Here is a 13,010-nt window from a genome sequence, read left to right as displayed (position 1 = left end):
TGTTCCTGACAAATTTACGTGGCCTTATGTTCAGTCAGTATAAGTAGATATGTATAATATGTATATCATATGTATATTATAATATACACATCATGCATCACTTATACATATATAAGTAGAAAGAAAAAGAAAGCTGCTAAAAAATTGATTGATCACATTGGGTTCTGAACAGGAAGATTCAGCAACCCATTCCTCTATAATTTTCTAAGCTCAAAAAACTAAATATTATCTCTTCAACATGTACTAAAACTATCAAGTATGAATCATCTTACTCAAAAATAATATTTAAAAATGCTCCAAAATCAGAATCCATCCACTATGAATCTCCTATCATATCGTTATTTAAAACGTAGTTGAACGATCATAGTGTGAACCAGCAGTGAATTACACTCGCAGAGCGTTGAACTCCGGCCACGTTGGTGGTCTAGGTAACATACCAGATGCTCATTAAATTACCCACCATTAGCGTGAGGAATTATATCAGGGTCCTTCTCGAAGCTCTCGATGCTGTCGGAGTTGAGAGGCAGGGTCGACGATTTATCACGTGGAGAGGAACTGCCGGTTCCGGACGCAGCCAGGTTTGCCATGCCACCGTCGTCATGAGAGTCCTTGTCCTCCTGAGGCCTCGGTCGATACCGTAATCTCACCGCCAGGACTATCATGAAGATCACCAGTAGAAGACCCGCTGTCGCGCCGACCACCGCGCCCAACAATGGCCCGGACAGCGACAGCATCACCGGTGTGAGGGCTGAAAATCGTCGTTAGGTACTTTCAGTACTCTCTTTTCGTTAGGGAACAACGGGAGTCGTTAAGAGGATTTAGTCACGGACGGGACTTTTATGCGGGGGAGATCTTTGAGTCGGGAAATATCTAATCTTCTTAATGCTGGCGGTTTTGAGGATGTTAACGCGTGGTTTCGGATGGACATTTTGTTAACTGGACGAGCAGAGGTCAAGTTTTGTTAATTAGCTGAACAGAGGTCAAGTTTTGTGATATCTTTCGAACAGTGTTCGTTGCTTAGAATTATTTTCCGATGTGGTAAAATTCATAAGTTCAGATGGTGTTGGATGTTGCAGAATGGTGTTTTGGGAGTGAGTTGTATGCAGGGTGTCTCACAACTGGTGTAACTCTTGATATTGGGTGATGGGGTTCGAGATTCTGAACAACTTTTCCCTTTGAAAAAATTCGCTCTGAAGCTTCGTTTTGGAATTATTAAGGAAAAACATAGGACCAATCAGAGCGCGGGACGCGTGCGCAGACGCGAGAGCGCAGCTTCGAGCCTAGCGCTGCGCGCGTATAGTCTGCAGAGCGCGGGACGCGTGCGCAGATGCGAGAGCGCAGGTTCGAGCCTAGCGACAGCGCATGCGCAGTCCTCGCGCTCTGATTGGTCCGTGTTTTTCCTTAATAATTCAGAAACGAAGCTTCAGAGCGAATTTTTGCAAAGGGAAAAGTTGTTCAGAATCTCGAACCCCACCATCCAATTCTGAGAGTTACATTAGTTACCTTAATAATTTAAAAGTTCCTCTTCCAAAGTTTCCAAGTCCCAAAATACCAAATACTTAAACTTCTAAACTCTCCAAATTCTAACCTCATCTCTTCCTAAAACCCTCCAAAACTCCCCAAGTCCCAAAATACCAAAATCTCAAACTTCCAAAGTGCCAAACCCTAAACTTCCAAAAACCCAAACTTCCAAACTTTCCAAATTCTAACCTCATCTCTTCCCAAAACCCTCCAAAACTCCCCAAGTCCCAAAATACCAAAATCTCAAACTTCCAAAGTGCCAAACCCTAAACTTCCAAAAACCCAAACTTCCAAACTCTCCAAATTCTAACCTCATTTCTTCCCAAAACCCTCCCAAAGTCTCCAAGTCCTAACTCCCAAAATTAATAACCCCCACCCTTCAAAGCACCCGAACAAATTTTCTAACGTATCCCAACACACAGAATCGATATGCACGACTTCAGTCAACGTGTCAAGGAATGAACCGTAAGCAGCACAAATTAGCCAAGTGGAACAAGGATGCTCCCTGATTAGGCAGCAGAGCTGATCCTAGCACGCGATTAGTGGAATAGGACGGTCGTTGGTTGAACAAGCACATTAGAGACCGTTACTTGATCTTATAAGTGGCTGTTAATCTCTAGACAAGTAGTACAGAAACACTTCGGATCAAACGTGTAACCGGTAGTGGTAGCAGCCAATTCCCTCGTAAGACAGGTGGTATAAGCTGATAGTGTTTTGATTCGTGAAACAGGATCATTATTGCTGGCACAAGAAGCTTGGGAAGTTTTGATGATCAGACAAGCGGTATAAGAATGTCTACGGAGGAAGCGGTATAACAGCCTGATTTCAGCGGGCAAGTAGTAGAAGTTCGTTTAAGGTCAGACGCTCGTGTTTCTGGGTTATGTAGGTAGATGGGTAATGTATGAGAGCTGAACTTCGCATGTACTTTGTATTACTTATTACTCCACATTTATAGATTTTTATATTCCCTAGATCTGAACTACTAGATTACTATATTCCTTAGTTCTCCATTACCCTAGATTTCTGTAATTCATAGATCTCTGTTGTCTTGTGGTCCCAAGACAAGGTTCCTATTACCTCTAGAGCTATAATTGCAAAATTTCTGTAATCTCTAGGTCCTTATAATTCCTAGGGACCCTACTACTTCAAGATCTCTATGATTCCTAGGGACCCTATTACCCCAAGATCCTTATAATCCTTAGGGACCCTATTACTCCAAGATCCTTATAATCCCTGGTTCTCAATAATTCCTAGATCTCTGTAATCCCTAGATCCCTGTAATCCCTACATCCCTATAATCCCTAGATCCCTAGAATCCCTAGATCCCCAGAATTCCTAGATCCCCAGAATTCCTAGATCCCTAGATCCCTAGAATCTTCAGATCCCTAGAATTCCTAGAATCCCCAGATCCCCAGATCCCCAAATCCCCAGATCCCCAGAATCCCTAGATCCCTAGAATCCCTAGATCCCTGTAATCCCCAGATCCCTGTAATCCCTAGATCCCCAGAATCCCTAGATCCCTAGATCCCTAGAATCCCTAGATCCCTAGAATCCCTAGATCCCTAGAATCCCTAGATCCCTAGAATCCCTAGATCCCTAGAATCCCTAGATCCCTAGAATCCCTAGATCCCTAGAATCCCTAGATCCCTAGAATCCCTAGATCCCTAGAATCCCTAGATCCCTAGAATCCCTAGATCCCTAGAATCCCTAGATCCCTAGAATCCCTAGATCCCTAGAATCCCTAGATCCCTAGAATCCCTAGATCCCTAGAATCCCTAGATCCCTAGAATCCCTAGAATCCCTAGATCCCTAGAATCCCTAGAATCCCCAGATCCCCAGATCCCCAGATACCCAGATCCTCAGATTCCCTAGAATCCCTCGAATCCCTAGAATCCCTAGAATCCCTAGAATCCCCAGATCCCCAGATTCCCTACATCCCTAGAATCCCTCGAATCCCTAGAATCCCTAGAATCCCTAGAATCCCTGGAATCCCCAGATTCCCAGATTTCCAGAATCCCTAGATCCCTATAATCCCTAGATCCCCAGAATCCCTAGATCCCTAGAATCAATGCAATATAGATTGCGCCTCCAAATCCCAAGAACACATCCTCAGTTCCTTACAAGACCATTCTAAATAAAACCATCCCATAATTCATCAGACGTAAGAAGTTGAAACAACATCGATGGCAATTCATTTAGCAACGCGATTTCGATCGGCATGATTTACGCGGTCGCATTGTAGGTAATAATGGATTAATATCTCGATAATAAACGAGCACGGGTCTGATTAACTACGGTCCAATGCGTTTCGTATTTGGCCATCGACAATTATGTAAATGAAATATCATCGAGGGGGAGGGGGTTGATCGCCGTTTCCGGCCGCGACAACGTTATGGATGATGGTCGTTCCACGGAAAATAAGGAAAGCCGTGCAGCTGCGGGCGAAGTTTAACGTTATCGTTATCGCACGTTATTGTATAAATATTTCACCAGGGACATTTAATGGCCCGTCGAGGATATATCGAGTGATTACTGCCCGGGACATATATTTTTCAATTCTGCACGTGACTCCGACGTTTACCTATAGTTTGTCCCTCGTAAAATCTATCAAGCACCCGGCAAAACTCTACGGCACTTTAAATTTCAATCGAACTGATTTTCCTTTTGTTCTATTGTATTGTCCGGCTGGATGTTTATTGCGGTTGCTTTCATATTTTTTACAAGGCTCATTTTTCTGGCGATTCGGAGGTTTCGAAATTTGATAGATCTATTGCGTGCAGATTAATACAAATTTTTTGGTATGTTACACGAATATAATCTTTGAACTTCTCATTAAAAGTTATAGCGCGTTAATCCCTTGCACTATGATTTATCAGGTGCGTCAGAACTAACTAATTACAGTTGCAATATCCAGACGAAGAACGTTGAAATGTGATTTCAATTTGGTACCAATACAGGGTGTCTCACAATTAGTGTAACTCTTGATATTGGGTGGTGGGGTTCGAGATTCTGAACAACTTTTCCCTTTGCAAAAATTCGCTATGAAGCTTCGTTTTGGAATTATTAAGGAAAAACACAGGACCAATCAGAGCGCGAGACGCGGGATAGCTCCGCCCAGCGGCTGAGCGCGCGAAAACCTCACGCTCTGATTGGTCCTGTGTTTTTCCTTAATAATTCAAAAACGAAGCTTCAGATCGAATTTTTGCAAAGAGAAAAGTTATTCAGAATCTCGAACTCTATCTGTTCAGAAAGTTACACTAGTTGTGAGACACGCTGTATGTTCAAATATTTTCAAACTTATAAATTTACGTATCATTACTCTATTATGTCAATCAATAATTGACTATGCAAATTATAATCAAACTCCAAATTGAAGAGTACTAAAAATTCTAGTAAAATTGTTCATAGCTGAAATATAAATGCGTCAAACTAAAAATAGCGCAAGTGGTTAAACTTTACGTTACTCTATTTTTTAAACAATCACCGGTTTTGATAAACGTTTCATAGAACGTTGACATTAATTCTGCATGATTTTATTAACGCAGTCGGTTTAATAAATAATTGTTATCGATGCCGGTGGAACGAAGCTGTGCGTCATCTATGCATATTCCACACTACGTTCGAATGAATTTATAGCAGAACTCGATGTCATTCGCATGCAACGTCTACAGTGGGTCAGGTGAAACACATATCTACGATCAGAAGCGGAAGCACGGCTTTGCAAGCAGAAAATACCTGGTCACGTGTTACTCTTGACAGTTTTACTATCTCGACGAGTCACCGTGTGCTATATTTCCTTTCATTCTTTGCTTCAGATTAATCTTACCACTCTATTGCTTGCAGAGGGAAAAAAGTTTGTTCTATATTTCAGGATCAATATTTTTCTACGGCTTAGTGCCTTTTCATACGGGTCATAATTTATAAACGTACAATTGCATCGTGTTCGTAAATATGTCTGACTGTGTCTGTCTCTTTCCACTGCGACAAAATAAACTTGCCAATTTTTTTCTATAATTATTGTCTTTGTACAATAATTTTGAATATTGAGCTAAAGAATAGTAGACAATTTTAGACAAGCTGCTATACAAAAATTAGATAAAATTTTCCACTATGTCTGACTATGTCTGTCTCTTTCTACTGCGACAAAATAAACTTGCCAATTTTTTGTTTATAATTATTGTCTTTGAACAATAATTTTGAATATTGAGCTAAAGAATAGTAGACAATTTTAGACAAGCTACTATACAAAATTTAGATAAAATTTTCCACTATGTCTGACTATGTTTGGCTCTTTCTACTGCGACAAAATAAACTTACCAATTTTTTTCTATAATTATTGTCTTTGAATAATAATTTTGAATATTGAACTAAAGAATAGTAGACAATTGTAGACAAGCTACTATACAAAAATTAGATAAAATTTTCCACTATGTCTGACTATGTCTGTCTCTTTCTACTGCGACAAAATAAACTTGCCAATTTTTTTCTATAATTATTGTCTTCATACAATAATTTTGAATATTGAGCTAAAGAATAGTAGACAATTTTAGACAAGCTGCTATACAAAATTTAGATAAAATTTTCCACCATGTCTGACTATGTCTGTCTCTTTCTACTGCGCCAAAATAAACTCGTTAATTATGGAATAAATTTCGAAAATTGAATTGCAGTCTAGAAACAACATATCCACAATTGAACAGACGTCTATAAAACGCAATATAAAATTGAATCGAAGTCTCTAAACATAGAATAAAATCTGTAAAACAAGGTATCTATAAAAACGAGAAAGGTCACAAATATGGAGAGCATAAAAGACGGCAGAAAAGTGTAGGATTTAGGCGATAAAAATGTCGATGACAGAATATTTGTCGGAAGTAAACGTTTAACAGGAGTATCAAATTGAAGCTGTCGAGTCACCGTACACACGTAACCGAACGATCCACAAACAGCTTCAGTAAAGAACCCTCTAGTTAGCTCAAACAGAACACCATCAACACACAAAATACGTGCAACAACGGGTCACAAAAGGAGAGCGGAGACAATCTCGAAAGGCTTTCCATAGTGTCTCCAGTCGGAAAAACACAAAGTGCCCCTAGAAGCGACCCTGTTTTCGCACGGAAACCGTTTCCCTTCGGACAACAACGAACAGTTGCCGAGACAATAGGGTGGAAAGACGAAAATGGACCATTCAGCTACCACACGGCGAATGAATGAGCGAACGCGTCAAATAAATGATGACATTCTAAAAGCGTGCACGGACTTTCTAGCCGGGTCTTCTCTCCTACGTGTGTACGACGCGTGACAGAAAGGGACGGAGTAGCTCGTAAAAGGCAGCTCGTAAAAATGTACGCTTTTCAGGGGGATGCGATCGTAAAGGCAGTTTCGCTTCAATCCTTTTCCGTCGTTGGCACTTTTTGAAACTTTCGAAACGATAAGCCGTACGACCGATATTTCGACTCTGATTCTTCGATGTCTTTTTATTTCCTTCGTCTCAACCCTTTATAATATCACGAGTTATGTGCTGGAGACATTTTTGCTGTGATTCGATCAATCTTGCACTTTGACGGGTGACGCACTCGTGACGCATCACATGTGTGAGGGCATGTTTTTTATTTTCGTCGCAATTTTGGGTTCTGAACAAATCTTTTACCTTCCTTCACTCGTCTTCACATTGCAATAATCATTTCTGCTTGATTCAACTGTCTAGGAAATTATAGATTAACCCCTTTCCTACGCATCGTGACGCACTTGTGACGCACCACATATGTGAGACATGTCTTGTATTTTTATTGCAATTTTGGGTTCTGAACAAATCTTTTACTTTCCTTCACTCGTCTTCACATTGCAGTAATCATTTCTGCTTGATTCAACTGTCTAGAAAATTATAGATTAACCCCTGAACCTACAGCATCGTGTCACCACATATGTAACACACGTGTCCTCATCGCACTTATGGGATCGACTCTAATCTTTCTAATCAACCATCTACAAAATGATTCAACCAGCTACAAAACGAACCTAACCTTTTCCACTCGTCATGTAACAATAATTATTTCTGTATGATTCAATTGTTCAGAAAATTATAGGTTAAGAGGCTAATCGTCAGTCGAAATGCCGATTCGTCTGGACGCCAACTGTCTCGCGGATTAACCGAGCCGGCTAATTTCCGATTAATCGATTATATCCGCCCTGTGTAACGCCGTCTGGTTCGTGTCGCTGCCAGCTTCCGATCCGATTTATGTAAGAGTGCCCGTTCGACCGACAGTTATTCGATTTAGCTCCTTGAGGACCGTTGCACATAGCTTCATTATTAAATCCAATGTTCTTGCTTGTGATCGAAAACCCTTGTATGAAGATATACTACTTTTTTCCGGAGAGATTTATTTGGAGAAATAATAGGTATTAACAGGGTAGTGACATTTGCAAGTGACTTCGGTGTTTAAAATGTTAATCTAGCATGGTGTCATGTGACATTTCTTTTAGATTCTTGTATTGTTATCATATTATACGAGAAGAGCTCACATGATATGAGATATTCTCATGTGACGACACACTTAAATTGTTTATACATATAATTTTAGTTGTTCAGAAATATAAACATAATTTTAACGATTTACTAATGCAAGCATAATTTCAGTCATTTACTGATGCCAGCACAATTTAAACGATTTGCTAATATAAACATGATTCCACTCATTTAGTAACACAAACACAATTTACTAATGTAAACATGATTTCAATCATTTACAGATGTCAGCACAATTTTCGAAATTTACTAACATAAACACAATTTCGATCATTTACAGATGCCAGCACAATTTTCGAAATTTACTAACATAAACACAATTTCAATCATTTACAGATGCCAGCACAATTTTAGCCACTTAATGATATAAACCTAGCTTTAAGCATTTATAAATATCAACATGAAGTTTCTTCAAACTAGAGTCAGACTTGATACACCTAGAGTCAGACTTGTTACATTTAAACAATTAAGTGTATCACATATGTATTAAACTATGAATTAACCTCTGAATGTATGAAACGTATTAAACAATAAATGTAGTAAATTTATTAGACTATAAACGTGACAAATTTATTGGACAATGGGTCATTCGGTGGACCTTTCAATTTAGCGAGTAGAACGACATGAAGAATGAGGCACGATTATTCTGAAGACGACGTGTTTGTAGAGATCGTGAATTATCGTTACGCCAGCAATGAATCTGGGATTCAGATGCACTGTCCAGAACTACGACCGGCACTCAAGTTCGAGATTAATCAAAATCCACTTAAATTCACGAACTCCTCTAATCGAGTAGCCCTCTTGTTCTGCAGCCGTGATTCTAAGTTGATATTAAACGCAGAAGGCCGTCGCTGGCTTCAACACGGCCGCCTGACGCTTCCCCTAATTCCCAAGATGGAACGGGAGTTAATTCGAAAGCAATTTTATATTACAACGTTCGCTGGAAACGCTCGTTACTCGTGTTAATTTAAACTCGACGTTTTGACGTCTCTTGTCGCGCGAAATTATACCGCGATTAACTATCAAACGATGCGAATATATTTTAGTAATATGCGGACCATGGAAGTTGTAAGTTGACATGGTTTTATCTGCTAATTAGCTTTGGAAATTTCGGGACTGCCACTTTAGGAGAAAATTTCTCGGATCTCAAAAAGAACCCAAAAATTTCACATAGATTTTCTAATTCAAATCTCCATTTCACAGCAGACAGTTTCAGCCACTCCGTAGCGCGCCATTTATCGTTAAATATTACGGTGGCGTATCGGTGTAAGCAACAATAATCCAGGAAAGCAACAAATCAGTCTAAAACACAGGAATTAAATCCGAGAGCGAGTTTAGTGTCCGCAGGACAATCGAGCGTCGTTCTCCCAAAAGTATAGCCAGCGGAATGAATATATTAAGCCGGCGAATCTCAGCCCCGCGCATCACTCGGGGGATTATCTTTCGAAACGTAAAAGCAGCAAACATGCTCCCGGTTTCTCTCGTCGTGCTTAATTTTAAATCGCGTTAAGCCTGAATCCCTCAAAGTCGAGCGTTGTCTGGTAAACTTATGAAACTCGTCGTTTCCATTCGAGGAGTTAATCGAATACAGTATTCCGTCGTTGGGCAAATTGTACAAACTCGTCATTGTGACTGGGACTTAACCTCTTGTCCTGTAATAACGTGACACACTCGTGACGCACGCTACACTCACGTGTGACAACCAGATTCGTATTTTTCGTTGCAATTGAATTTTGGGATCAATGCTAATTGTGATTTGCATAATCAAAGATCGAATGTACAGTGTACCTAACATTCTAACTTTCTTCAGTTGTCTTAGTGTTACAGGAATAATTAGTTAGGTGTCAATGACGCAGGACGCACTTGACCTCAGCACTGCGTTAGATTAAGATTAGGTTGATGTTGAGACAGGGCTAGATCGAGATTAGTCAAGATTAGGTTAAGGTTAGACCAAGGTTAGGTCGAATTTAGGTAGATGTTAGATCGAGGTTAGGTCGAAGTTCGTCAAAGTTATACAAGTTAGTCAAGGTTAGGCTAAGGTTAGGCCAAGGTTAGGTCGATGTTAGATCGAGGTTAGGTCGAAGTTAGTCAAAGTTATACAAGTTAGTCAAGGTTAGGCTAAGGTTAGACCAAGGTTCAGTCGATGTTAGATCGAGGTTAGGTCGAAGTTAGTCAAAGTTATACAAGTTAGTCAAGGTTAGGCTAAGGTTAGACCAAGGTTAGGTCGATGTTAGATCGAGGTTAGGTCGAAGTTAGTCAAAGTTATACCAAGTTAGTCAAGGTTAGGCTGAGGTTAGACCAAGGTTAGGTCGATGTTAGGTAACGTTAGATCGAAGTTAGGTCGAAGTTAGTAAAAGTTATACGAAGTTAGTCAAGGTTAGGCTGAGGTTAGATCAAGGTTAGGTCGATGTTAGGTAACGTTAGATCGAGGTTAGGTCGAAGTTAGTGAAAGTTATACGAAGTTAGACAAGGTTAGGCTAAAGTTAGATCAAGGTTAGGTCGATGTTAGGTAGATGTTAGATCAAGGTTAGGTTGAGGTTGGTTTATGTTATACAAATTTAGTCAAGGTTAGGCTAAAGTTAGATCAAGGTTAGGTCGATGTTAGGTAGATGTTAGATCAAGGTTAGGTTGAGGTTGGTTTATGTTATACAAATTTAGTCAAGGTTAGGTCAAAGTTAGACCAAGTTTATCGATGTTAGGTTAAGGTACAACCGATGTTAGGTCTAGATTTGATCAAGTTTAGGCAGATGATATATCGAAGTTAGATCGAAGCTGGTGAAGGTAAAGTCTATGTTAGATCGACGCTAGAGGTTTCGCGGTTTGATGTGCAAACTAGAAAATGTGCAAACTAGAGGATCTAATCATACAGAAACACCGAACATTCCCTGTTTACCGAGCGAAATAACGTCCCCGTACCTCTTTGCTCGATTCGCAATTACGCTGTTCATTTATTTAGAAGGCCAATCGTGTCTACGATTTACGAAGCGGCGCCAGGAGTCCCGGGACGTGTCCCGACACACGGGGTAAGATCGAATTCGGCCGCAGACCAATTTCGGTTTGAGCGTCCTCTCGCGAAGGCACGAGCGGTTGTCTTAGCGGTGTCCCTTGGTGCCCGAAGCTGAACCGAATTGGCTCCCGTGTGTACCAACCGTTTACGGGATGTATATCCGAAGACCTTTCGCCACGAATTCGCGTGGGGGCCGTCTATTTGCATATTCGCGGTGGTTACGCCGAAAGACGTTTTGTAATCAGCTTCTGCGGCACGTTTATGCGAGAGCTTTAACCGTTCACGGGGAGAGGACGCTTCATAACCGACGATCCGTCACGCTTGCCGTACAGCTAATGCCCCTGTACAAATTTAATCACCAAACGCGGGGGTCGTTCGATCGAACGGGACGATCGTTTGACGTCGCGAATTAGATTCGATGTTGGTCGATTTTCGGATGGGCTAATTTCACGATGGTGTACTCGAGAAGCTTGATTACATGAGTGTATGAAATATTTGGGGTTTGCGAATTTGGGGTGTCGCGATGCTGGGGAAATTGGGGAATTTTAGGGGTTGGAAGGTGGGGAATTTTAAAGGTGGGGTATTAGGGAATTTTCGAGGGTGGAAATTAGGGAATTTTAGGGGATGGAAGTTGGGGAATTTTAGGGGTTGGAAATTAGGGAATTTTAGGGGCTGGGAGTTGGGGAATTTTAGGGTTTGGAAATTTGGGAATTTTAGGGGTTGGAAGGTGGGGAATTTTAAAGGTGGGAAATTAGGGAATTTTAGAAGCTGGGAGTTGGGGAATTTTCGAGGTTGGAAATTAGGGAATTTTAGGGGTTGGAAGTTGGGGAAATTTAGGATTGGAAATTTGGGAATTTTAGGGGTTGGAAGTTAGGGAATTTTAGGGTTTGGAAGTTGGGAAATTTTAGGATTGGAAATTTGGGAATTTTAGGGGTTGGAAGTTAGGGAATTTTAGGGTTTGGAAATTTGAGAAATTTAGGGGTTGGAAGTTGGGGAATTTCAGAGTTTGAAAATTAGGGAATTTTAAAGGTTGGAAGTTGAGAATTTTAGAGGTTGGAAATTAGGGAATTTTAGAGTTTGCAAATTAGGGAATTTTAAGAACTGTAAATTGGGGAATTTTAGGCGTTGGAAGTTAGAGAATTTCAGATGACGGAGAGGAGTTCTAGGAGAAAAAAAATTGGACAATTGTAGAGATTAAAAATTATTGAATTCTAAGGGATGAAAATTAGAGAATGTTCAAACCAAAAATCTACAATCACTTCATCAAAAAACAACTCCCAACTATAATTTCAATACCAAAAAAAATATACTCTCCATAACATATTCTGCATCATATACAATAAAGTATAAAATATCCACTCGCAATATACCAAAAAAAGTGCAACATCCGCAACAAAATAGCACAAATAAGAAGCATAGAGTGCTCGAAGCTTTTAAGCAGCTACTAAACGCGTCTGGCTTAAGCTCGATTCGTATTCCTGCGAGTCTATCGATGAACAAAGCCGATAAGATGATCCAACGGTTTAACAGCAACAATTGAATTCTATTAGGTAGCTACAGTCGTTTCCGGATTAGTTTTACATCACAGATTCTCAGTTGAGCTTCGAAGGATCGAACGAATCGGGCATGTACATATGTCCGCCGGTGTTTACGCCGTTCCCGAATTGCCTTCGGTCAATTTCGGCGACGGCGAACGTTCATTTTGGATCCGATTTTCAGTCGGATTTACCTGGATCATCCAATGATTTAATGATTAAAACGGCAAGCCAACTGATCTCTACATGATCCCGGATTAAGTCTGGATTACGTTTTGGGTGATCGTGAATTCTGGATTAGATATTCCTGCACGTTTGACAGCATAATTTGATACTCGGATGTCGCGTGCGGAATCAACATCGATTTGCTTCCGTTCAGATTCGTCGGTTTGACTTTATCTTCTAATTTAAATGAATTTTA

At 40.4% G+C, this 13,010-nt stretch overlaps 1 protein-coding gene across 5 annotated transcripts in view; it reads right to left on the bottom strand.

Moving 5' to 3' along the window:
- The window catches only part of LOC100883369 (protein turtle homolog B), a 613,440-nt gene that overhangs the window by 5,498 nt on the left and 594,932 nt on the right, over positions 1-13,010 (bottom strand). For all 5 annotated transcript variants that reach the window (XM_076536156.1, XM_076536160.1, XM_076536159.1 and 2 more), the window contains one exon: positions 461-748. In XM_076536156.1, the coding sequence (XP_076392271.1) occupies positions 461-748 (288 nt within the window). The remainder of the gene's footprint in view (positions 1-460; positions 749-13,010) is intronic.

The sequence above is a fragment of the Megachile rotundata genome, chromosome 10 (assembly GCF_050947335.1).
Source record: "Megachile rotundata isolate GNS110a chromosome 10, iyMegRotu1, whole genome shotgun sequence".
Classification (NCBI taxonomy): Eukaryota; Metazoa; Arthropoda; class Insecta; order Hymenoptera; family Megachilidae; genus Megachile; species Megachile rotundata.
The sequence above is the reverse complement of the archived record's forward strand: the minus strand, read 5'-3'. Positions and strand labels throughout refer to the sequence as shown.